The sequence below is a fragment of the Trypanosoma theileri genome (genome assembly GCF_002087225.1).
Source record: "Trypanosoma theileri isolate Edinburgh chromosome Unknown TM35_Tth_42_V1, whole genome shotgun sequence".
Classification (NCBI taxonomy): domain Eukaryota; phylum Euglenozoa; class Kinetoplastea; order Trypanosomatida; family Trypanosomatidae; genus Trypanosoma; species Trypanosoma theileri.
The window spans coordinates 98,941-126,673 of NW_021639884.1; the positions used below are offsets into that span (position 1 = coordinate 98,941).

Consider the following 27,733-nt stretch of genomic DNA (forward strand, 5'->3'; position numbering starts at 1 on the left):
TTAATGTTTACTATTTATGTTCGTTTCGAAGCATTAGATTTAGATATATAGATAGAACAAAATTGTTCACTTATAACGAATTATCTGATGATTACTACTTTTTTTTTTTTTTTCAAATTCACTGTTGGTATACAGAGTCCATTTCTCTTTTTTTTTCTTTTTTTCTCTTTTTCTTCTTCTTTTATTTATTCTTTCAATAATGCATTCTCTCTCTCTCTCCATATATATATATATACTCAAGAAAGTTCTCCTCATCACACCTTCACTTTCTTACGTCTTTGTTGTTGTTCTTGTGGTTGTTGTTGTTTATGGGGTTTGGATAATCCCATATCTCCACTACGACTACGTTTACGAAGTAATTTTGTCGTTTCCTGCCGCAATTTCTTTTCTTTTCGTGTATTCCGTAATGCTGTGGCCTCTGCTGTTAATGCAAAGAGCACATCATCCACCGTTATTCCATTCTTATCACTCTCTCCTTCTTGTTGTTTCTTTTCCAATCGTGATCGTTTCTGTTGTTTCTCTGTAGACTTGTCAACTTCCACAGTTCCTTGAAAGTGTCGACGATGTATTTCCAGCTGTTCTCGCAGCATTGCACATGCCTGAGTGGCTAATGTACTGATTTGCTCTGAGCGATTACTACTACCCATCGCAATGGTAATTGTAGGAACAATTGTTTCTTGTATAAATGAAAGACCAATAGCACGACTGAGAAGCCAACGTAAAGCGTTATCTACATAAGATACCATATCCTCACTTATACTACTAGTAGTAGTATTTATATTATCATGATGACTACTATTATTATGATTGTTATTTATCTTTTCATTACCCTTATTGTTGTTGTTATTATTATTATTATTGGGTATAGTTGGCATAGCAGCAAGAAATCCACCAAAGTACTGCACAAGAGAAGTTGTTCGCACCATTACATTCACCACTGAACCGTGTTTAATAAGAGGTGTAGATAACGAATGTATATGTTTACAGAGAGAAGTAAAGTATGACCCCATTACATCTCGTAAATATAATACACTCTCACCCGCACGTGAGGCGGAAACGAATAAAACGATACTTATCACAGACATGGCTCGAGTGAGATAAAGAGCCACAGCCACAGCATCTGTACGTGAGGGGTGTTGAATAGCACGATGTGCGGTATATTTTTCATTCGGCACATCTGAGAGAGAGATGTATTGAAATAATATACGTAATGCGGATATAATCTCTTCAAAGGCTTGTAAGGCACGTGTAGGGGTATCTAATGTATTGGAATCTCGGAAATAAACAACATACGGCATACATGTCTTTATACTTGTAGAACTCTCTTCTTCTTCACCTTCACCTTCACTTTCTTCTTCTTTTTCTTTCTTGTTCTTGTTCTTGTTCTTCTTCATATTCCTTTGTTTATGTATTTTCATAGTATTTGCAAGTCCAACTGTATCCCATGCCTCATCTGACATATATGCACATCGTGGTTCCACTATATCATGACAATACATTCGCATTAATCGTAATGCGGCTGCTTGAATCCATGGATGAGTATGTATAATAAGACGATTAACTATACAAGGTATTAATTCTATAGTTAATGTATCTAACCACATCTTATCAGGAATAGATGCTGTTTTTACAGCTGTAAACATTGCTTCTACACAACGTAAGGCAAAGAAAATATACGTCCAACTTCGTAATTGTAATTTACGTTTTAATTGTACAGAGAGTTCCTCATGTCGACGTTTCGTTCCAGATCTCGCAATTTGATCATATAATGCCCCTTGCATAACAGCTGGTAAAGACCATTGACAACATGCCGCAAACTCTTCAGCTTCTTCGGTATGACTTACATCATATGCACTGGCAATAGAAGGAATCATCAATGCCCATGTTTGTAAGGCCATGGCTCGCATCTTTCGTGTTTGCGTCTCTGCAAGCCAACCATTAAGTGTTGGCACAAGTACATCCACACCGGCATTTCGTACTAATTGCTGTAAAACATCTCCCGCCCGTTGACGAACTTCCGGATGTGGAGCTGCTGAAAGTGTAGTGGCGAGTGGAAGTAATAACACGGGTGCCTCTTCTCGTAATACTGCTGTAGGGAGACGATGGGTTAACACAGAAAGTAATTCCAATATCGCTAATCGTCCCATCATACATGGATAATCCAGATTACGAGAAAGAAGATCGATATGTGAACGGAATTTCGTTGGAGTCATTCTATATTCTGTAAGAAAACGAGCCATTACCGCTACACAACGTTGTCGCATTAATCGTTTTGCACTTGTATGCATCATTAACTCTGTGACTAAACCAATGAGTTCATAGACTTCCACTACATGTGCATGTTTACCAAGAACCGCATGAAAGAGTACAAGAGCCATGGGAGCAAATTCATTTCGTTCCACCAATTCAGCATGACAAAGTCGTGTTAATCGAGAAGCCTGTTCATCTGTCATGATAAAACGTTGATGCGAAACCACCGCAGCGGCTACTCGCATCGCTCGTTGTTTAATAGCCCCTCCACGTTCAAAGAAAGCCGTCACGGTATCATATAAAGAGATATGAAGAGTTCCTACTGCTCGTAAAGGTGGACGAAGAGAAACAAGTGCTAACATACAATCCAAGGCATTTCCTACTACAGCATCACTACCTTCACCTTGTAAAGTGGTAAGGACAACAGGGACAAGATCTTCTAATAAAGATTGATGTTGTCGAGTGAAGGAGGCGGTTAAATCTCGCATCATGCGACGATTTTTCTTTTTCTCTTCTTTTGCTTCTTCCTTTTGTTCTTGTTCTTGTGTAGTGGTTTCATCATTGGATTCCTTATCCACATCTTGAGCTTCATCGGCAAAATCATCCAGAGCATCACCTTCATCATCATCTAATTCCTGTGGATCTAATGTAACCGCCTCTTCCTCACCTGTTGCTGTATTTTCATCCATACTTTTGTTATTATTATTATTATTATTATTATTATTATTATTATTATTATTATTTTCTTCTTCATCTTCTTCTTCATTTTCTTCATCACTATTTTCTTCCATTGAAGTATCCCCTTCGGTATTCTTATTCTTATTCTTCTTCTTTTGTGCACGAAGCAAGTCCAATCGCACGGCGGCTGTAGAGTATTTACGTTCTTTCCCAATACCAAGCACTTGCTTTAATACACTTAATAGATACTTGAGTAAAAACTCATCCAATGTATCTAACACTACTGCTGTTGTGGGATCCTCTCGATAGAAATCCTTCGATGCCTGTTGTAATTCTTTTCCATAACGACCACGATATGCACGTAGTTTCTGTTTTTGCTGAGTTGCTAATACAGTATGAGCACTAAAGTCCACATCCACCCGTTCTGGTCGTGCTTCTACAAGGAAATTGGAATCTCGTTTACTCTTTAATGTTTCCACCGGTGGACGATGAATTAACATATGTGTATTTCCACGAACTCGACGGGTTCCATCCTTTGCCTCAAAGGCACGGATCTTTTCCTCTCGTACATCATTATGTCGTTGTAATAATCCACAAACTGTTTGAAAAGATCCTTCTACTTCCATTGTTGCATTCGTCATGAGAGCACGTGCTACTCGTACAGCTAAGAGACGTACTTTTTGCACAAATGCCAAATCTGCCATGGCGTTTTTACTTACTGTACTGTATTTACTCTTTAACTCATGCATAAGTAACATTGCTCCAGCTCGAGCACCACTTCCACTACGATGATTCTGAGTGTTTGATTGATTTTCAATTCCTGTGGTTTCACTTGGGGGAGTAAGTAACCATGTGATTTTATGTAGAAAAGTCTCAATTACTCGTTCTGCTTTACAATGTGAGGCGAGAAGTGTAAATCCCTGCAGGGCACGATTACGTTTAACTTCCAACATTGTACTCATCAATTCTACCTGTTCCTTCTGCTCACCCACCTCACCAAGGTAATCATCCAATAGAATTCCCATTAAATCATCTAAAGAGGCAGTTAAACATTCCACACCATAGGCATGATCAAATCGTATAGAGGCAGGGGCAAGTTGACGTGCAAGTTCTTCTTCTTCATCATCATCATCTTCATTTTCATTTTTATTATCTTTAGATTCAATTTCTCCTTCCTCCTCCTTCTCCTCTTGTTGTCCTTGTTGTTGTTGTTCAGCATTATTGGTATGTGTTGAGGCTACACCTTTTCGATGTCCATACGAAAAGACGTGATGAGGTTCATAGAGATTATACAATAAAGTCACTACCGTATATCCAAGAACATGTAATTGATAACCATGCACAAGATGATCCCGCAATTTCGTAATGACAAATCCAAGTTTTCCTGGACCTGTCTCACACAACATCGCACTAAGAACACGTCTGGCACTTTCACGATGTTTATCATTCTTTGTACGTAGTTTTAACACGACTTCATCTAAAAGATGATCCGCATGTGTAGAAAATCGATCATGCGGGAAACGCTTAACAATCTTGGTAATAGCAATCGCAACAGGAAGTTGTAAAATGGCTGTATTTTGCTGAGCATTATCCGCCTTTCGCATCTCACTTCGTACACTTGTGATGGAATGAATATTACCACGAAAGTCTGCGCCTACGGGATTATTCTTTCGAGATCCATCACTTAAAAATTCATACAATTGCGGTAAGATATCATCTTCCAAGATATGCATAACTCGTGCATTGCGGTACTTTAATCGTTTTGCCCGAAGTGCAGCCGCTGCGAGAGCCACAGCTTCATCCTCATTCTCCTCATTTTCTTCCTCCTCATCTTCATCTTCATCTTCATCTTCTTCCTTATCATTATTATCCTTATCTTCTTTCTTATCTCTATTAAGAGACTGAGGTGGTTCACGTAAACCTGTTTTTACTGTGGCTCCCATTTCTTTATTCGCTTTTGCTTTTGCTTCTTCTTCTTCATTTAAAAAGTGGAAATGATCCAATACCATTACTACACCACGAAGCATAGGTAAACGCAGGGAGGCATTCTCACGCGCATTTAACAAAAGTAAACTTAATATACGGTAATATCCTTCCCATGGAAGAGCTGCGGCCAGTGAGGCTACTGTCATTAAGACAGCACCACAATATCCCTTTGCACGTCCTTCCGTGAGATTCTGTAAATCTCTCTTTCCCTGTGCAAAGTCTTTCACAGCTACAAGAAGAAATGGCACAAATACACGGAGAACATCACGAGGTTGTAATTGAGATACATTCTGTCGTAATTGTGCCAAAGCATTTAAACGACATCTATGTTGAACATGACCCACATTAGCAAAGAAGTTTTGTTCAATATTTCTAGAATATAATGCAGCAAAAGAAGGAAAAGCGGTTGGATAATATTGAGCTAAAGCTCCAAAGCATTGCATATGGGTATGACGAATGTGTACATCCCGTGAAGTAACACCACGTCGAAGAGATGGTAAGATTTCATGTCGGATGACTCGTTCAAGTATTAAACTTTCATATGAAGAAGATCGTGTGGATTGTCGAGTGGCGTAAAGTATCATCGCATGTAATAATTGTTGGGCAAGAGCTCGAATTGTATTTTCTGGATCACGAAGAAAGAAAACAACATTTGCGGTGAGGACAGTAAAACCTTCTAAACAGAGAACAGGGGCTTCCGTATCATGTAAGGGTATAGTGACATCTAATATACCACTGTAATCCCGTTCTTTTCGTACTTGCCGTGAGGAATTATTATTATTATTATTATCATTGGGTTTTCGTTTTTCTTCCAATGCGGTTTCTCCTGATGATAATGTTTCTCGTTGTTTCTTTTGCTGTTTATTATAGTTTCCATCATTTTGGAAAAAACATAACAGAGATCGAAAAGTATGAAAACGGAGTTCAAAATCATATCGATCCAACTCTGTATTCTCTTCAGAAAAACTATTTAAACAAGCCACTGCACGTCCAACCGCCGCTAATTGAGCATTTACGTGATCTGAAGGTGATATCTTTAATCGTTGTAAAATAAGTGTTAATACACGACAAAGTGCGAGTCTAGCTTCTGGTGTGGTGACTGTATTAAAGAGACGTACAATGGGTTCATAATGTGTAAGAGGATCTACACAGGGAATACGTGGTAAAAGTTGTTCCAATACTTCAATAGCCGTAATACAGGTTTGTTTATCCTTTGCAGAGGCAGGATGGGCTACAAACGCAATACACATTTGTAAAAGTTTACCAAGCATAACATTTACGTTTTCATTACTCTCAGACTTATCGGAATGATGATGAGTAATGGCAATATATTCTGTAAGCATAGTAACGGTTGCTATCATTTCTTTCCACATGGATACATTAAATGTCATTACAAATGAAGATTGTCGTCCATCTTTTATTCCTGTTGAACGTTCATTACTGGAAGAAGAGGTTGAAGAAGAAGTAGACGTAGAAGCTCCACAAATAATAAGTTTATAAAGAGATCCAAAGAGTGTCATAACATGTGGCTCAATATATACTTTCCGTAGTGTGGTTTGACCTTTTGATCCAATCATCTCAAGAGGTTCATCACCGCAGGCGAGAATAGCCGCAATACAGCGAAGTCCTTCATAAACAGAAAGTGTAGCGGCCTGTTGCTGCGGTGATCGAATACGTCCTCCAATATTATTATTATTATTATTATTATTATTAGAACTACTACTATTACTAGTAGTCGTAGTAGAAACAGCACGAGATGTACCTGAAGAACTCTTATTCATATTCATACTATTATTATTATTATTATTATTATTATTATTATTATTATTATTATTACTGTTATTAATAGCGAATACCTGTTGAAACATGGCAGTGACAGCACCATCAAAGATCCCTACAAGCGGCATGGTTACCGGTGATGATACCCACGCACGTATTAAACGTAATAATGGAGTAGCGGCAGTTTGTTGTTTTCCATCCCCACCACGATGGGCTCCAAGTAATTCTGGTAATGCTCCAATATTATTTTCCTGAAGAATAGATACATAACGACCCATAACTGTTTGCTTAATATCATTCCCATCTTTCATAGTTGTTGTTCTTCTTGTTGGGAAAAGATCTTTTCGAAGAGTGGTCATTACTTCTGTAGGGAATTGTTCAAAGAGTGAGGCAATCATTACAGATGCCCCACGACGTAAACGTGGGAGAAGTGCATTAATAGTAGCAGAAGATAAAGCCATATGAACTCGACGATGAACTCCTGTATTTAATGTCTCTTCATTCTCCTCTTCCTCTTCCTCTTCCTCCTCATTATTATTATTAATATTAATAATAGTGGAAGTGGATGTCTTTTGGTTTTCTAATGGAAGTCGTAAGATTTGTTTACATGCCACAAGATAAGCATTTAAAGCGAGATGTAAACATGTTGGAGTAAATGCGGCAAAGGCACGACCCACCGCTTGTAATAATACAGTTAATAAATGAATAGTATTTAGTAATTGTTTTAAGAGTCGTTCAAGTTTTCGTATACAGTGACGATCCTTCTGTACCCATTCCATCCACCATGCGGAGAAATCAAATTCCCCATCCAATGTTTTTCGTTTTTCCATCATATCAGAAGCTTTTTGTTTTAATTGTTTTTTCATTATATTTCCTCCTTTCTTTTCTTCTTTTTCTTTTTCTTCTTCTTTACTTCCCGTAGTAGTATTAGTAGTAGTAGTAATGGATGTGAGTTGCTCAAACACAAGTCTTCGCACAAGCCCATCCAGTACCGCCGCGAGGGCATCTCCGTTGGTGAGATGAGTGACTAATGTTAAGATACGACGTTGAAGAACGGCATGATCTCTCATTTTTTCACGAGAGACTTTTGCCGTGAGTTTTGGTAATGCCATCACCAACGCAGTGGCAATATAATCTGCGGTATCTTCTGCAGGTATATCACTATCCACATGAAAGGTGGCAAGGAAGTGAAAAAGATTCTGTTGGGTATCACAATAGGGAAGTAATTGGGCATGATAATGAAGAAATGGGGAAACTTTTAGTTTTTTTAATTGTTCCACTGCCACACGTTGTAATTTGGCATTCGCATCGGAGAGAAAACTTACACATGCACGTTGTAATTGTTCTGTACGTTTTTTCATTTCTTCTCGAAGTGCAATTGGGATTTGCTGTTCCTTTGTAGAGGCAGTAGTAGAAGATGTTGATGTTGAGATGATAGTTCCACAACAGGCATTCATTGCCAAAACAAGTCGATCATCTAATAATTTTAATTGTCGAACTCCTGATGGATGTTCTCCACGGCGAACGGCAACTAATTCCAATACTAATTCCATCACCAGACTTACACGGGCATCATTTACACCAATAGCCCCTTTTGTAATCTCTGCAAGACCAGAAAGAAATGTTTTGGCTAACATCGCACGATCTGTACTACGAGTCGTAAGAGCTCCATAGGCATGTGTAGGAGATGCGGATGGAATATAATGACGTTGCCAGGAAAGAATCATATGATCCGCATTTGCTAATTGTAATAAAGTAATAGATGCTGCTGAGTTGGTATAACGAGCTGTAGAGAAATCTTTACTAATCAATTCACCTTTTTCATGTCGTTGCATATCTGAGAGTCGAATACGATACCAAATAGGAATAGGAACAGTTTTACGTACTAACTTATGATATTCACCATCTTCCATACGAACAAGAACAACAACTTCATGGGTTTCATCACTACAATCATCCTCTTTAATACTATTCATATTATTATTAATATTATCATTATTATTATTATTATCCGGCACATCCTCTGTATCGACAGCATTGAATAATTGTGAGGAAACAGCAGCACTATGTACAATATCTCCAAACACCACCGCATGTGCATAACGGCATACGACTGTATGCCAAACCAAAGGTTCCATCTTTGTTGTCCCTACTGTAGAATTACCTTCTTTACCCAATAATAATAATAATAATAACTCTTCTTCTTTTCCTTCTTTTTCCCCTAGTCGTTGTACAGTGAGAAGAGAAGTATCCTCTATCCGCACAAGATCTGAGAGAATCTTTAACGCCACTGGCCAAGCATCTGCATATCGTTTGTGTAATAAACCCATCATTGCCCTTGCGAGAATCACACGTTGAAGTGGATCCCGAATTTTACCCGCAGCAGCATCAAATGATAACTTCGCTAATGCCTGTTGAACCCCATCTAAATTCCCTGTAGAAGAAAGTGGATTAAACAACTCTGCCCGTAAAAGGGCTGTGAAGAAACTGGGATCTACCGCCGTACAACCAGCCGTACGTTCTGTTAATACAGATGATGATGATGATGTGGATACGGCAATATCTGGATGGCATAATAATCGTAGTAATCGTAAGGCCACAACTCGTAGTGAATGTACAGGAGAGGCGAGGGCTTCAAATAAAAGAGTTTGTACAAGTTCACGTTGTGCCTGTGCATCTAATGCGGTGTGTAGACGAGAAATAGCATTCATCAATTTATTTTGTTGTTGTTGTGCCGTTGTTGCTGTTGGGTTCTCAGAAGAGGATTGTTCTTTACTTGTCTTTTTATGTTTATGCTGTTTGGATGTTGTTTTTTGCCTCTCTGTTTGTTCCTTCACAGAGTCATTGGTTTCCGTATCTCGTTCCAATTCCACTCCAAAGAGATGCAGTAATGAAATAAGAAGTGATTCCATTCCATGTAATAATCGCGCCGTCTCTTCATCATTAAAGGATTTCACATGTTTATTATGAAAACTGGCTGCAAGTACAGTCACCGCATCCTTTAAGAATCCTACACATTCCAATTCCACACACTTTTCATTATTATTATTATTATTATTATTATTATTATTATTATTATTATTATTATTATTATTAGAGGAAGAAACACCTCCCATGGTGGCGAGTTGCACTAATAAGGCAGAGGCTTGTGCAAATAGTGAATAAGAAGCCGCCGTTAACTGTGAAAGTGGGGCTAATGTGGAATTACTACTATGTATACTACTAGTATTATTATTACTATTACTATTATTATTATCCGTAGTAGTGGTAGTACTGCGAGATGAGGAAACCGCAGCCTTTACACATCCCATCACTAGTAAAAGTGTTGAGCGATACCGTTCCGCAAACGACAACTCTGCAGAAGGTAAATTCTTTCTTTTATCTTTTTTCACTTTTAGACTTATTGCATGATCGGCTTCTGCTACAGTTACGACCAAAGGAAGAAGTGCAGAAACCACATCTGCCCATTTACCTGCATACCACATTGAAATCATATCACTTGCCTTTTGTGTATCTGCATAGACAGTGGTAATATCCATAAGTAATGTTTGTAGACTTGTTGTGAGTGTTATTCGATCAATTGCAAAGGAGGAGTCTGGTGAACTCTTAGCCTCATCATTTGATAGAGAAAGTGATTCCCCATTACTCCCAACTGTAGGAACTGTAACGAGTAAATCAAATAATGGACTAGCCATCATATTAGCCGTTCGATCATTCATCATTCTTGCCATCATAATTGCACGTCTCACATCTCGTATTGTCTGTAAATAATTTTTTCTTTTCTTATCATCTCTTCTTGAGAAGGATTCTTCTTCTTCTTTTTCTTTTCCTTCGTAGTTTTTAGTACTGTTCCTATTCTTTTTCCTATCGTTGCTATTCTTGTTGTTATTATTATTATCATTGTTCTTATTATTATTCTCCTTGACAAGGTGTTCCAATGCGGTATTTGCCAATACACATACTCCCTGCAGTATAGGAGCTAAAAGGGCGAAACCAAGCGGTGTTAAATAAGACTTTACAACACATCCCTCATTATGTTTTCCAATGCCTTTTGCTGTAATGATATTATCATCATAATCATAATCATCATCGTATTCATCGTCCGTTTCTTCTTCTTCTTCCGCTTCTTCACCTATACGTCTTTCATCACGTAAACAAAAGGCGTAGTTTTTCTGTAAAACATCCTGCACAAACGCAAATAATAACAGTTTAGCTGGTTCACGCAAACACAGCATAGAATCATTACCATTACTATTACTATTATTATTACTATTATTATTAGTATTAGTATTAGTAATAGAAAGACATATCTGCACAATAGAACGGGCAAGTGGGAGGAACAAACGTTGAACCTTCACTCTATACGTATCGGATGTTAACAATAATGATGATGATGTAGATGATGTAGATTTAGATGTGATGAGTGTACCCACACAAAGTGGAGTTATCATCTCCAGCATAGCCCCACATGTACGTAAGAATAATTCCCAATCATGCACATCATCATTATCATTATTATCATTATTATTATTCTTCTTTTCCATATTTCTCTTCTTTAAACTTTCCTGCTGTTCAGTCATTTGCTGCTGTAGTGTACGTACAATCTTACGTAGTAATGGTAAGGCAGCAACATCTCGTAAAAGCATATGATCAGCAGCGTGTAAAAGAGACATGAGTACACGTATATGGGGAACAGAGAATTCTAATAAAGCCGTTACAGCTCCAAGTAATTGTTGTAATGCTGTTGGACTATTTAAATGATGATGTTGACTACTACTACTACTACTACTACTATTATTATTAACAGCAGTAGTAATAGAAACAGGAGAGGAAGATGTTTCTTCCGCAACTGTACGAAGAGCCGTACCAACAGCAATAGCTCCAATATGTTGAATGAGTTCACGTAGGACTCCTATAGACTCTTTTTCTCTCTTTTCATCTCCTTTATTATCATCATCTTCCTTTTCTTTTTCTTCCTTTTCTTCTTCTTCATTGCCCATCACATGATGAAGAGGTGAAATAAATATTTCCTTCCATTGAGATGAATGAACAAAGTGTTTGGCATCTTCTTGTGTATATCCAAAGAGTTCTCGTTCATCTGTGCCGTAACCCGCCGAGTGGGTTCCCTCAAACTGCACACATCCCGAGAGACCAAAGACGTGTGTTAATAAAGCGTAGTAATTCTCAAAGTTTGTACTCAGAGCTCCACGAATTCCACGGAAGAGTTCAGCAGAGAGAAAACACAAACCGTCAACAACAGGAAGTGAGGCGAGTCGATGTTGTTCATACTGAAATAATAATTCAGATGTTATGACCGTTGTTGACGTTAATGCTTTCCCTTCCTTTTCCTTTTCCTTGTTGTTGTTGTTGGAGTCTTTATTAGAACTCTTTCCCTTTTCCTTTACCTCTTCTTCTTCTTCTTCATTCTCATCTTTATCCTTGTTAATATCATTCTTCTCATCCTCCTCCTCTTCCTCATTTTCTTCTTCTTGTTGTTTAGCAGCAGTAATAACATTTGCATGAGCACAGTATGCCTCAAAGTCCCGCACCACATCTAAACAAATCTCCTCCACTACCAGTGGAATTAAATCTTGTGCAGATCGACACAACGCCGCCAGTACTTCTGCAGATAATCGACGAATATATTCCTTCGTATCATGCATTTGATGTACATATAGACGAATCACACGTTCAACGAGTTTTCGTTGATCAGATAATAATAAATACGGTCGCATCTCACGACACCAAGCCACTTGAGCCGCAAACACTAATTGTAAACGACGGGTATCGGCTAACAATTGTCCACTCGCATCAAATATTCCACCATTCACAGTTTTGTGAAAACACTCAAAATAGGTGAGAAACTTTTCTCGCATATCACGTGCAAAAGCCACTGTGAGGCGTACAAAGGCTTCATACCCCTCCGCATACTTATCTCGGCGTAGGAGTGCCAATAACAACTTCTCCGCAATTTTACGGTGATTGAGTTGAAAGAGAGATTTGGACTCACAAAGCTCTAACACTTCCCAACGAAATCGTTTAAAATCTGCTGTGGAGTGTGAAAGCATCAATTCATTTAACTCGAGTAGAAAAGCACAATCATTTTCTTGCACTTGTTGTTGTTGTTGTTGTTGTTGTTGAGATTCTAAGCCATCTGTGTTAGTGAGTAGACTGGTTGCGAGAGGCTGGAGAAGAATATTTCCCAGCACATTATGGCCAATCCCAACATGTACGTGTTGAACGGCATTACGGAAGATCTTATCTCGGCCTCTTATATTTTGTCCACGCTTCTTTGGCGGCATTCGCGGCGGCTCACTTTTTTTTTTTCACGAAATGAGAAAGAAGGAAAAATAAAAAAAAGGTGGGAATAACAACAACGAAGAAACTAAGAAAGAAAAGAATGAATGAAAAAAAGAAAAGAAACCTGAAGCCTGGATACCTACACCTTTAAATAAGAAAATAAAAAAAAAAAGGAGGAAAACAAACAAACAAACAACTTAACATGTCCCTACTCATACACCAGTAACGTCAATAAATATGCACAGACAAAAACCACCCATTTCAAAAATGTATATTACTTGTTCATATATATATATATTGAAGAAAAAGGAAATAAAAGAAAGGATCCAAAAGTTCAAATACAAATACACAAACCATTTCCCCCAACCTTCGTCCACTCTCTTTTTTTTTCTTTTCTTTTTTTTTATCTATCTATTTATCTATCCTCGTAAAGGAGTTTTCGCGATAATATACCATCCTTTTCAAGATTACTACTATTATTACCACTATCACTACTATTATTATTATTATTATTACTGTTACTGTAAATCCATCTCGGCGGAGCACCAGCGCCCGGCTGTTTTTCTGCAAGATTACGCAGCAATGATGTTGTAGATCGTATCTGTACAAGATTAGAGATATTCCTTCCATTTTTATGACTAAACAACCGCACACGAGAGACATGGGACTCTACAACACCTGAAATAACAGTGGTAGAAGAAGAAGAAGAAGAAGGTGGTGATAACAATAATGAAGAGGAAGAGGATGAAGTCCCATTAGAGGGAGGAGGAAGAGAAGGAGGAGGATGATATTCCCCATCATGACTCAATAGTGTAGATGAATAAAGTGTAAGAAGTATTTGAATAGCCTGTGTTAACCGTGAGAGATGTTGTTGTAGCTTTAAAGAACGTAATGCAGATGGAATAGGCCCATGTAAAAGAATAACACGCTCTATCAATATAGGACTCTTCCTACTATTCATATTTATATTTATATTCGTTTGACGATCTGAACAAACCTCTGCTTGCCAAAGACATGAATTCTGATGAATCACATCTTTAATGACAGTCCATACATCTCTTCTTATCTTTTCTTCTTCTTCTTCTTCTTCCTGTTGAGAGACGGTGTGAGAAGAAGTCGCGCAGGCCAAACGGGATTCTCCTGTTTCTCTTTCACATGATAAAGTGTAATCTACAAGAGCATCAAGACAACCATCCGCCAATTGAAGTAAAACACCACCGCCAAGAAGAATTAGTCGTTTCCAAGCAAAGAAGGAATATTCACCACAAGTCATTTCTTTTCTTGTTTTTTTATTTAATATTGGAATAGACATGTTTTGGTTTTCTTTATCCATTCCATACGATACCAGAGAAAGTAAGAGTTCATCTGGTAATAAAATAAATCCATATCCATCTTTCATCCATTCTCCAGCTTTGTACTTCTGGCCTTTATATTCTCTTTCGGATTCATTCCAGCGTGCATATAAGGATCCATTTATAATGTAAGGTGAAGTGGACCGTAATTGTTGAGTCTCCACACATTCCTTTAGCCATTCCCAGTTTAACACGAGAGGAGTTGAAATAAGTGCACTTCCTATAGAAGGTGTCATTGTGGAGACAAATCTTTCTTCATTTACGGTAGTATACTCATCTTTAGTATTAGTATTAATAGTAGTAGTAGTAGTATTAGTATTAGTAGTAATAGGAATAAGAGAATTAGAGGAACCACGAGAGGATGAAATAGCCACAAGAGAGTGAGTGCCTATTAAAGGACCCACATCATATTGTAGTTCTTTCCAATGTAGTGTGTTTGAAGATGAGAGAATTGATTCCATAAGAGAATGCGGTTTAATAGAGTGTGTAAATGTAGATATTGGTTGGAATAACTTCACTGAAGTTAAACCGAAACTATTTTCACTCGTATTTCTCTCATCAATTACAGAGGCACCAAAAAGTCTAATAGCAGATGAAATAAGATCACTCGTAGTAGAAGTGTATGGAATAGAAGGATCCAATACAAAGATAGGAATAGATGAATCCAGACGAGATGTTTCTTCTTCTTTTTCTTCTTTTGTATCTATCGTTTCCATCACAGACACTAATTCAGATAAATATCCCACATTCTCTCTCTTTCTCTTCCTATTATTATTATTATTATTATTATTATTATTATTATTATTATTATTATTTTGTTGTTGTTGTTGGCTTTTCACAACATCTCCCTCGAACTTATTATCATCATCCTCATTCTCTACCGTGCAATCCTCTAAACTATCCATATCTGTACAAGGTATATCCACCACTAGATCCTCTCCAGTACTAATTGTATGAGAAATTATTTCTGGTGTGGATATCCTATTTAATAAAGAGGAAGTCTTTCCTGAGACTGACATACTTGTTTTAGAGGGAGAAGTAGAAGAAAGTGGAGGAATAACATTTCCACTATCTTCTTTCTTCTTCCATGTAGATTCCTCTGAAAACTCTACAGAAGTGGTTGTGAGTTTAGTGGATTGCGATGACGTTACTAATTCTCCATGTTGAGATGTATTCATACAACTAGATATCATCTTTTCCTTTACGGCAGTTGCGGATAATATCTTTTCTTCATTTTTCTTCTTATCATCATTATCCTTATTAACATTACTAATATTATTATTATTATTATTATTATTATTATTATTATTATTATTATTATTCTCTTCCTTCTCCTGCAAGACATTCGCAAGTGCTGTATACTGTAAAGCCTCTAATACCACTTCACGAAGGAATGGCACACGTATTAAACTCCATTTATAAGCTGGACCTAAACAAACCGGACATGTAAACTGTAATTTACGTTTTTTTCGTTGTTGTTGTTGTTGTCTATGTTTTTTCTCTATAGTTTCATTATTATTATTATTATTATTATTATTATTATTATGAGAGGATGTTGTTTCTTTTTCTTTTTCTTTCTTTATTATTTTCTCTACTGGGAAGCAACCCTTCTCCAGACCAATATTAATACAATTATAACAAAAAGCATGTCCACATGGATCCACTATCGCAGGATCTTCCAATAATAATGAATGACAAATAGGACAACGAAGTAGTCGTTGAAGTTCAGAGATTACACGATCATTCAATACACTACCAACCATATTAATAATAGGATCACTATCATAATTATTATTATCAACATCACCAGCACTATTATTAATATGATGATTATTATTATTATTATTATTTTGAATTTTTTCCTCCATATTATCTTCTGTATGAATGACTGTAAGGAGTTTTGGTAGTTGTGATGGAGAAATTTGCGTGAAATCCAGAGAGACTCCATCCTCTCTGTTGCCAAGAGATGTTTCTAGTGAAGGTGAGGCATTACGTTTACCTCTAGTACCAACCATGATATTCTTTCTTTCTTTCTTTCTTTTTTATTATTATTCTTATTCTTCTTCACTAGTCCACAGAACTATACTCACATACACGAAAGAAAGAAAGAGTAAGTAAGTGAATGAATGAGTTTGGGCGTTAACCTATATGTGTATATATATGTATATATGCATCTGCCAGTAACGGCAAAAAATAAAATACTACAGATGAAAGAAAGAAAAAAAAAAAAGAAAGAAAGAGAGAGAGAAAAGCAAATGAATATAGACCAAAAGAAAGAAAGAAAGAAAGAAAGACAAAAAAGAAAAGTGGAGTGAAAAAGTACAGGGAAAATTCCCCTTTATTCTTTTTTTAAAAATGAAAGATAGTTTTTTTTTTTTCTTCTTTTTCTTCGCTCTTTTCGTTCTTTTTTTTTCTTTTTTAAAGAATGTTTATAATCCATCATGTGAGATACACACATACACAAGAGTAAATAAATAAATATATATATATATATATTCCCACACTTCTTTTCATCCACAACAACAGCGTATTAACATTTCACACACACACACTCACACACACTCTCTCTCTCTATAGTGTTCGTGCCTGATATAAATTACTTCTGTATCCACCATCTGCAAAGATAGTGCCTTGTACTTGACCCACCGGTGGTACTTCTGCAGTCTCTATCTTCCTAATTCCATAATCCACTTCTGTGGGAAAAGCAGAAGAAGAAGATGATGAAAGTGTCGCCCCACTACTCCAGCGATCGCTACTCACCATATCGGTTGTACTCACCATAATAGAACTGACAGCAGAGAGTAGAAAGAGTAGTAAGAGAAAAACTATTAAAGAAAACACGGTTGTGCTTTCATACCAACGTAATGGAGCCCAATACATAAGACTAGGGGATGATTCTCCAGTTCCACCATTCTCTGTATGAAGACGTGCGGCAGCATTATAATGACGATGTCGTAATAATCTTCGTTGTTGTCCATATCGTTGTTCAATACTACAACCTCCAAATATGGAATTCCACTGCGTATCCACTGTGGTGATATCTTGAAGGTTGGAATCATGAAATGTATGTGAAGTTAAACGGTGCGAAATATAAGAAGGAAGGTTTATAAAAAGTCGAATGATTCGATGTGGTAAACGACGTTGAGAGACATCCGCACGAAAAGCACTAAGAATAGATAAATTCCCAGGAAGTGGAGGTACAGGAACAGCACTATTCACCTGTCGTGAGGTATCAAAGTACTCTTGACGACTTCGTGAAAAGAGAAATGTAGGAGAATGTATATCTCTTTCTATAGAACCAGTCCTATCCTTTGAATTCTGTTGTTTACCACTACCACTACCAAGAGGAGCATTCATACCATTATTGTTATTATTATTATTATTATTATTATTCCATACAGAAGCTTTATGATCAGGACTTTGAAAACTCTCATGAAAGACTTCTGTACGATCTGTAGAGGATGAACCAACACCTCCTCTTCCTCTTCCTCCGGATGCTAATATAGATGCTCCTCCTGTTTTTGGTAATGGTGAGGTATCTTCACTGTAGGATGGACGTGAGGTCGTCCATCGCATACTCCATGGTGAGTATAAAGCATCTCGTAAAAGACTGCCTAATCCACGTGAACCCCGTGTTGTTCCCATCTCATTAACAACATTAGCATTAGCATTAGCATTAGCATTAGTAGTAGTAGTAGTAACACTGTGGGAAGTAGGAAGACGTGTTCGGTTAAGTCGATCGGCTCCACATGGTGTTACTCCAGCAGCATTTTTAATAGTATCATCATGTAGATCTTGTACAGGACTTTTACCTTTACTGGTCATATTATTATTAATATTATTATTATTATTATTATTATTATCAATACTACTGCTTCTGATAGGATTTTTTCCTATAAATTCCTCTGTTTCTTTTATATTTTTTTGTTCATGCTCTTGTAAAAAAGTTGCGTCATTACACCAGGCAACACCAACAATTTCTTGTTTAACATTCACATTATTAGAACCCACACTATCTCTGGAAGTAGTCATGATAGCACTTGTTCCTATAGCACTACTACCTAGATAACCACCAGTGAGAATAGGAATTGTAAGAGGACTTTGATATACCGCTCGTGCAGCAGCAACGGAGTTTTCAAACTTTACGTAAAACCAATTCGTCCCATTACCCACTTGAAGTATATGACTCTTTCCAACCATTCCATTTTCTCTTGGACAGGCATGTTCTACTGTACGACCAAACATGATATCAAGATACTCTCGCACATCTAATATACTTCCCGCTGATACACCATAGACAGCCACCCAACATTCCCCCGCATGTGATGTTCCCCCTTCCTGTAATGAACTTGGATTAGTAGTAGTAGTAGTTGTTGTTGTTGTTTTTGGTAGGGATGAGAAATCGGTTGGAATTGCAGAGGCAGTGGGAATATCTTCTGGTCGTTCTTTAAATCCCTCTGGTAAAAAACCCGCACGGCCTGCATGACGTGTTGGTGTTGTCAAATGTCGTGTTTGTTGTTGTTGTTGCTGTTCTCCTCCAGTTAAACCACGGCGCCCTTTACGTTCCACCCATTGCCCAATATCTTGTTTCCACATCTATATATATATATATATATATATATATATAGATGTGTAGGTGTACGTGAGTCTGTGTTTAGTTTATTTCTTTTTTTTTGTTTCTTTTCGCCTTTTTTTTTGTTTTTCTTTTTTTCTGTTCTATGACGCACCTCAACGTGTTTCCTACCCTTTAATCCACAGAAAATAAAAATAAAGAAAAAAATCAGGAATTATTCTTAGAGTCTAGGAACGAACATCAGGTTAAGCGCTTTCTCCTTTCGAAAGAGAAGGAGAAAAAAAAAAAAAAAAAAAAAAAAAAAAAAACAATAAAAAAAAAAATAATATATAAAGAAACAAAAAAGAAAAAACATATTATACCTTCTACATTCTTTGAATGATACAAAGTTTACATATACGCAGTCTGCAAATTTTTTTTTGTTTTTTCTTTATTTCCACTCTTCTCCTCTCCAATCAAGTGGATAGAGGCCTTATTATACATTTCGTCTGAGTTGAATTCATACGAGAAACCCTCCACACCCCATTCACGCATTCAATGGAGTCCTCAGATCATTTTTTTTTTTCATTCTTCTTTCCCTATTCTTCCACACAACCCACCAAGTAGACCCTTCCCTCTCTCTTTCTCATATTCTCTTCTTTCTTAATATCATTCCTCATACTCCATTTTCTTCTTTTTTTTCTCTCTCTCTCTCTCTCTCCTTTTCTTCATGTAGACACTGCAAAGTACTTTTCACGAAGACGTTGTTGCTCTTCCTCTGCCTCATGCAGAGTTTTAGATGAACTGTCATGCATAGCTTTTTGATATGTGACCAGAGATGCCAACTGTTTATATCGCATTGTCTCTCCTAATAACACCACTTGCTGAGCCACTCGTGTGGCTTCTGTAAACTTTAAAAATACACGAAGACGTTCATAGGAAGATGGTGAAAGTCCACCATTACTCTCTTCTTGAGTGATATTCCCAACCACTACAAGACCGCCAGTATTTCCATCACGCTGAGTCGTGAGATTTGGTTCAAGAAAACGCCGTGGTGGTTGCATGGTTGGTGGAAGCCAACGAGTGGTTGGAAAGGGTGTTGGTTTCCCTGGAAAAAAGGCCAATTGATTTTGTTTTTGAACGGCAATACCAAGTAAAGAACCAGACACCACCGTATTTTTCGATTCTCCTGTTCTACTGTAGTTAGTATGCAGAAATGCTGAGGATGGAGATTTAGAGCCACGGTACTGTCGTGAAAAGTCTGCCATGGATGGATTAGATATAGTCCCATTAGCGGCTTCTACACGAAAGAATGTTAATTGTTGTACACCTGGTTCACCAGAGGCTGTACTGTGGGATAAGAAAACAGGAAAAGGTTCAGCATCTTTACTACGCATATACTCTTCCACATCCCGTTCATGTAGATACTGAACCACCACACCATTCTCAAGTTCTGAAAAGAATAAAGGTGTAATTCCCATTGGTGGTAAAGCAGCAGCGGCGGTATCTAAAGAAGGCATATTAAGTGAAGCAAAAGCTCGTTGTAGTGATGCTCCTTCTGAAGTTCCCATAAGAGATGATAATCCTCCCCAACATGCATTAACAGAATTAGAAAGTGTTATTTTTCTTTTATTTCCAGTAGTTCGATTCATTTCCCATTGACGTTTAGCTGAATTAAGAATATCCACACGAAGAAGTTCATGAGCAATAATAAAACTCTCCGCGAGTTCACGTAGACGATTCATTAATGGTGGACAAATACCAGATGCACGATCTTTACGACTTTGTGATTCTGTAGCTAATTCTTCTGCTTTCATCGCTTCTTTTCGTGCTTTAGGAACAGCATGTGGGGTATATGTTGGTAATACAAGTTGTCGAAGTAATTCTTCCAATGAAGAGGGTTTAATATGTGCATAGATGGAACCTGAAGAGAAAAGATCCCGTACTTCCGTGATATGATGTTGATAATCTACCAGTCGCATTCCACCTAAAGTTAAATCAAACATGGCAAATCCTTCTCCAATAGCAAGAGATGCTGGTGATTGGGAATTACGACGTGCAGCTTCTGCTGGTTCCACTATCGCAAGGCCAGACTCATGTATAATACGAATAGAAGATTCTGTAGGTCGTGTGAAGAGAGTTTCTAAAAATGGTATTGGTGGACCACGTGTACCGTGATAAGTAACTCGACGTCTTAATACAGATCCATCACCAAATACAATATAAAAACGATCATATACTGTTTTACGTTGGGGCATTAATTCCTCTCGTACGGCAGCGGCAAATACAGAAGTGGGAGTATCGGAAAGTGGAGAAAGTATAACAGGATGATCAATGTGTGGATGGACTTTCCCTGTATTAGCATTAGTATTCGTATTAGTTTTAGCAGTATTAGCATTAGCATTCGTAGTATTATGATGAGAGGGAGGCATAGAGGCAGAAATTTCAGAAACAACATCTGAAACCCCCGTCACCATCGTTTCTCCTCCCGCTTCTCCTTTATTATTATTATTACCAGCACCACCACCAGCAACAACTCCAACTCCAACACCAGAGATAGATGAAGGATTTTCTTGATTTTCCTTATTTATTTCATCTGCTGCTGATGCACAGACAAAGATACGTGGTAATGATGGGGCTTCTACACAATACCGTACAGGAGCTCCACATGCGGCTTCCACCACCTGCACATGTTCTAATAATGGCCGTAAAGGTGCTGGTGCGTTATTAGGATCAAAGAATTCCTCACCAGTAGAAAAGGAAGTAATACAAGTACCATCTGCATGTAATGTCACTCGAGCAATAATATTAGAAGAAACACCAAATGGAATTTCATCATTTATATTTTCTCCTTGAATATCCATATAATCAAGATTATCTTGTTGATTTTCATTGTTGCTATTTGAAATACCGGATACTTCAACACTACTACTTGGCTTTTTACTGTTGAACTTATTATGATTTCGGTGGTAATAATACACAACTGTGACTCTATCCTCTCTTGATAAAATGCGACAATTATTACCACGATCAAATGTCATTCGTGATTCAATCTTATTGGCCTTAAGATGCGAAAAACTACTAACTTCTCCTTCACATAATTGACGAACATAACATTCACCGGAGGCTGTCGTAAGTGTTTCCACTTGTACCTGTAAACTATTTACATCCATATTTGGAACTGGATAACGCGTTAAAACAGATCCATCTGGATATAATGTTTGTGTGGCACCAGATTGGAAATATCTACAAAGAGCTCCAACTTCTTCTAACACCGCACGACGTACTTCCACTTCTATAGTATCCCCCCAACTTGCATTGGTTTCACCTGAATGCACACAACGCATTAACTCTGGTGTTGAAAAGATACTAGATTCATAATGTGTAATCCATAATACCGCCTCATATTCTTCAGTATGTATAGTAAACCCATTTGCCGCAATAGTAACAGCAAGTTTTGGAATACCTCGTGAAATACCAGCGGAGGATGGGACATTAGTGGTTCCTGGTTGAGAACTCATCGTATCACTAGCTACATTTGGTGTGGCTAGACTCCAAAGAAGAATAGATCCATCTTGGGCAACTGGAAAAGGTCGTGGAGGTTCATCTGGTCGCATTGATATAGCCGCTGCGGAGGCTGCGAGGGCTTCTCCTCCATCATCACGGTTTTTACCTTTATTATATCGTCTACCAAGACGACGTCCACCGGCTTGGTTTTCATCTGCAAATCCAGTAGAAGTTCCTGTTTGAGATTTTCCACCTCTTGAGGAGAGTTTACCACGTCGTGAAGTCACACTTTTTGTAGAGATATTACTAACATTATCTTTTTCACTACTCATAGTCATCGCATTATTGTCCACCGTTAAGGAAGGTGAGACGACACGTTGAGTACAGGTGAGAACCACACCATCATCAAAGGATGTTGTAAAGTATATAGTCTCTTCATTCAATCGTTTTCGCGTTGATGGTCCCAATGGAAAAGAACCTGCAAAACTGATAGGTACAGTAGAAGGAGCTGAAAGAACAGAAGGAGAAGGAATACTATAATGTAATACACAGTTTATCTCACTAGATTTTACATAGCGACACATACGAGATCTATCAGTGGTAACAACCTCTACAATACTATCATCATATGGATAGAGTGCATGACGACCTTCTAATATAGTTTGTGCCTTCCCTTCAGAACTACACACATTACCCATCTTTTCCGTTTCTTCTCCTGTTGGTACCAACAACTGGGATGAATTTCGTAAATGACGAAGTAATTGTCGACGTAAAAGATCTCCAATAGAACCACCCCATCCAGTTGAAGTATTTCCTGTTCCTGTTCCTGTTACTGTGGCTCTTCTTGTTGTTTGTGTAGGTTGTACGAATACTGGTACAGTTGTTGTTGTTGTTGTTGTTGATGCTGTTGCTATTGATGATGATGGAGGCGGAAGAGATCCTCCTTTTCCTTTCATATCTATACTATTCATATGAGAAGCAATAGCGGTTTCAGAAGCCACAAGTTCATTAAATTGATCCAGTGAGGGTACACCACTCACATAATGACACCAAACACGTTGAACCTCTCGTTTTGGTGGAACGGGTACTCCACCCAACATTACAGATGTCACTCGCTTTGGTGGATAAACATTCTCTGCTTGAAGAGAATAAGATGCGGTGAAAGTTCCATTAATAGTATCCATTGGATCTGGTACCGTACAGTGTAAAAGACGGCATAAATGAGTTCCAAAGCGAGATTGAAAATCATATAAACGTTGAATAGCTACAGGTTTCGTTACAAATTCTTCTATAGATCGCGAGGCAGCTCCGGTAATATCATTTTCTCCATCTCCTACAGTATTACTAGTAATAGTAGCAGTATTATTATTTAATAACATCTTCTTAGTATTCTTTCCCTTACTAGATGTCCTTTCATTCATTCCAAGTGTAAAGATATCACTTATTCCCGCTTCAGCAGCCGCACGTTGAAGAAAAACTTGTTGAACGATATGTCTTCGTTCTCGTGAGGTTAAACTCCGCTCTACGGATCGTTGTAATTTCTCTTTCACTACAGGTGAACCAAAAGAAGTTACTGCAGATTCACAGACACGACCCCATTCTAATGGTGATTCCTTTGCCGTACGATTAAAATCAGATTCAATGAGTTGTAAGAGATGCATATCCACAGCATCTTCACCTTCTTCAACTGTAAAACCATTTAATGGATCCTCTAATAATTCTCGTATTCGCATTACCGCTTGAAAATGTTCAATGGAATTAGATGATATGGTTGTTGTACCACCGAGATCTTTCATAAGATTTGAATCTAATTCTGCAGGAGGAACGGCAAATAAACCAAGTCCTTTCCCAACAAATTGACGTGTTAACCAACGAATCTCATCTGGGTGAGGAGGTGAAGTGGGACGATCCATTGTATGATCTAATGGTAACGTTGCGGTAACATCAAATCGATTTATTTTTTCATTCTCTTGTATAGGAACTGATAAGGATGAAGATGGTCTTACTGTTCCTACTTCTGTTCCTGTTTCTCCTCCTGTTGTGTTTGATTTGCTTGTTGTAGATATTTTTTGCTGTTCACCACTACGTCTTTTATTATTCGTGTTGTTAGTAGTAGTCGTATTATTATTATTATCCATCTCACCACCTCCAATAGAAAAGGTATTCACATCTTCTTCTTCACACATATCATCTAATATGGCTAAAACGGATTGTCTTGAAGAGTAGAGACGTAATTGTTGCATAAGGGATGCATTTTTATCTTCTATATTTCTAACATCTTTAACATGTTTATCAGATACTGTTAATGGATCAATTGTAGCTTCTTGTAGTGGTTTATCCTCCAGTGTTGTCTGTACAATCTTTGGTTGTTGTTGTCTTGCTAATGATACGGTTACTTGTGCGGCGAGGGCACGAACGGCAGAAACACATGTCCATTGACCACGTACCTTACGTTCACGAAGATAATATGAACACCTTTCTTCTTTATATGGACGTGTTTGTTCAACAATTTGTGAGGGAAGAGATACTTCTTTTATCGTAGATCGCATGGGATCTCGTTCAGGAACAGATGTAGCAATAGAAGTAAACATTGCTGTTCGTGATCGTTGTTGTGTATGAGATGCAAAGTTAGGATCACTATACATGGAAATATCTTCATGCTGTAATGTATTATTATTATTAGTAGTCGTACTTACCGTAATTGGATATTGATGTATAGATTGAGTAGAAAACCAATCATTATACTGAGCCATATCTCGTGCCATATATTGTAAAGTAGGTAATACCTCATGTACACATCGATGAATCCATAATTTTCTATCTTCACTCTCTCCATCCAATACTTCACGAAGACACAAAATATTAGATGCATGAGAGGCTGCAGAGGGAGAAGTAATAACGGTAATTTGTCCTTCACGTTGATAACGATCAATCCATAATTCAAATGTATTGATATTATTATTAGGAGAACTTGTTACACGATCACCCGCTTCTTTTGAAGTTCCGGATGGAGTCATAACAAGATTTTCTCGTGTATTTGTACGTTTAGAAGATCCTGAACCCACACGAGGACGTTGAGGTCCACTCGTATTTCCTGCCGTGTGGTTTTGAGGAGCAAGTATACCTTGATTAGGATGACTATCTACAAAATCCACAATAAGTCGTATATCCACATGATTGGACACTAATGTTTTTCTATTATTCATTAATAAGGCTAATAAACGTGGATCTTGTAATGCCAATATCACTGCAATATCTTTAACAGTTTCTTTTCCTTTTATTTCTTCATTCGGTATATGATGATGTTGTGGTGGTATTACTTCTTCTACTGTATACACTGGAGAAGGAATTGTAGTTGCGGATATCTCAGATACTGTACCAGGTGTTATTGTCTCTTTATTGCCTATGCTCTCTGTATCGGTATTCGTTGTTGTTGTTATTATTGTTGGATTCCCATGAACTGCAGTTGTATTCTCTATTTCTTCTGTAATGATTTGTAAGGCTCTTTGTAGATTTGTACAGAAATCCGATGAACTTCCACGATGACTAGAGGCAGTTACACTACAAGTATCATCCTCTCCAACCTCAATTTCTGGTAGTTTGTGAATAAACACTAATGGTACTTCCCACTGTGGACTCTGCAGAACACTATACCAATCACATGGTTGTCGTAATAGTCCACCTGCAAATATAGATCGTGTTGTATCGGTTGAAGTTACACTACCAGAAGGTAGTTTTGGTAATAAACTCGCTGCTGCTGCTGCGGCGGCGGTGGTTGCTGCGGTTAATGCGGCTGCTGCCTTCTTACTACCTTTTCCCATTTTTCCACTTCTTCCTGTTGGAGAAGCGGCCATGGTGTTATTATTGTTACTATTACTGCCATTCATAGTGGAGGAACCAGCGAATGCTGCGTTTAGTGCGGCTATTACAGTACTCATTGGATCTCCATCTATTCCATCCTTTGTTGTATTTGTTGTTGTTATTGTTGAGGCAGTTGTGGTGGATGGTGGATCTCTCAATGATGTGGAATGAGATTGTATAGATGTTAACGTTGTGTTTGGTGGAATGAGGGCAGCAGCGTATGCAATGATGGCACTTAGAACCTTTAAATCAAAGGTGGAGTTATCACTGCAGAGTGTGATGAGACGGCAGGTACGTTGTTTTGCTTTCCGCTCAACAGTAGTCTTCATTGGTGGTAATAATAACAATAATAATAATAATAATAATAATAATAATAATAATAATAATAATAATAATAATAATACAGTATAATGATAATAATAATACGAACAGTCAAGGGATACTGAAATAGTACTAATAATAAGAAAAGACTAATTCTGTGTGATGGTAATTATTTCACAAATATATACATATATATATATATATGTATATATATTTCTATAATGCCTGTCTATTATGTTCAACCACCCTTCCCCACACCCAAGGCTTGGGTAGAACCACGACAGAAGTAGCTATATATATATTTATATAGATAGATAAGAGTAAGAAAAGAAGAAAAGAGTACAGAGAAAAAATGTACACACACAAAAAAAAAAAAAAAAAACAGAGAGAAATTCTAATAAAAATGGTAATGATGCTCTGTGAGAGCATTCGTCCAACACACACTCACATTCACATTCACATGTACATGCGTATGTGTTTGTTTGTGTGTGTATGGTTAACGCCAAAATGGAGAAATCAAAAAAAAAACAAAACAAAACAAGAAAAATGAGAAACAAGGTATCCAAACAAGCTGCTGATGTGGAAACAGTAAAACAGTACAGGCGAAATAAATATCGAGAGGGTAGAGAAGAAACAAATAAAGAAAAACACAGACCCATATGTATATAGTATCAAACGTGTCTTTTTTTTATTCTTCCTCTACTACCTTTTCTCTCTGTTTGATATTTATTCCTTCCGTATACTTCCTCTCACTGTTCCTTCTTCCCATCATCCACACCACCATGCGCGAAGACAACCAACGAATAGAAACAAGAAGAAGAAAAAATAAAATTAAAAAGAAGAATAGTGATAATCCTCACATACAAACAAGAGACACCAAACAACCCAAAGTTAAGTATATATATATATATATATATATATATATATATATATACCACAAAGGCCTTTTGTATAGTCTAATGCTTCTTCCTTCTTTACTTCTATCTTCTTCTCCCATTATTACTACTACAATCATGATGTCTAAGCCACGACTGCGCGCTTCGTGTTCTTCTTGACAAAGATAGCACGATCCTTGCGAGCCGCCTTGACACGGCGCTGCAGCAGTGGGAAGGACAAGTCCTTATCGTGATACTGCTGCACGCTGAGG

The 27,733-nt window shown here is 37.6% G+C and overlaps 4 protein-coding genes across 4 annotated transcripts; all 4 read right to left on the bottom strand.

Annotated features, from left to right (window-relative positions):
* Nucleotides 1-254: 254 nt before the first annotated feature.
* Nucleotides 255-12,995, bottom strand: TM35_000421360 (uncharacterized protein; the record flags this gene model as incomplete). Its single annotated transcript, XM_029029947.1, has 1 exon — nucleotides 255-12,995. The coding sequence occupies one exon, from the start codon at nucleotides 12,993-12,995 to the stop codon at nucleotides 255-257; it is 12,741 nt and encodes a 4,246-aa protein (XP_028878744.1).
* A 413-nt stretch (nucleotides 12,996-13,408) lies between these two features.
* On the bottom strand, nucleotides 13,409-16,360 carry TM35_000421370 (conserved RING finger protein; the record flags this gene model as incomplete). The annotated part of the gene is made up of 1 exon (XM_029029948.1): nucleotides 13,409-16,360. The coding sequence occupies one exon, from the start codon at nucleotides 16,358-16,360 to the stop codon at nucleotides 13,409-13,411; it is 2,952 nt and encodes a 983-aa protein (XP_028878745.1).
* A 556-nt stretch (nucleotides 16,361-16,916) lies between these two features.
* On the bottom strand, nucleotides 16,917-18,941 carry TM35_000421380 (uncharacterized protein; the record flags this gene model as incomplete). Its single annotated transcript, XM_029029949.1, has 1 exon — nucleotides 16,917-18,941. The coding sequence occupies one exon, from the start codon at nucleotides 18,939-18,941 to the stop codon at nucleotides 16,917-16,919; it is 2,025 nt and encodes a 674-aa protein (XP_028878746.1).
* Nucleotides 18,942-19,625: 684 nt separating this feature from the next.
* On the bottom strand, nucleotides 19,626-26,594 carry TM35_000421390 (uncharacterized protein; the record flags this gene model as incomplete). The annotated part of the gene is made up of 1 exon (XM_029029950.1): nucleotides 19,626-26,594. One exon carries the CDS (start codon nucleotides 26,592-26,594, stop codon nucleotides 19,626-19,628), a length of 6,969 nt encoding a protein of 2,322 aa, XP_028878747.1.
* Nucleotides 26,595-27,733: the final 1,139 nt, after the last annotated feature.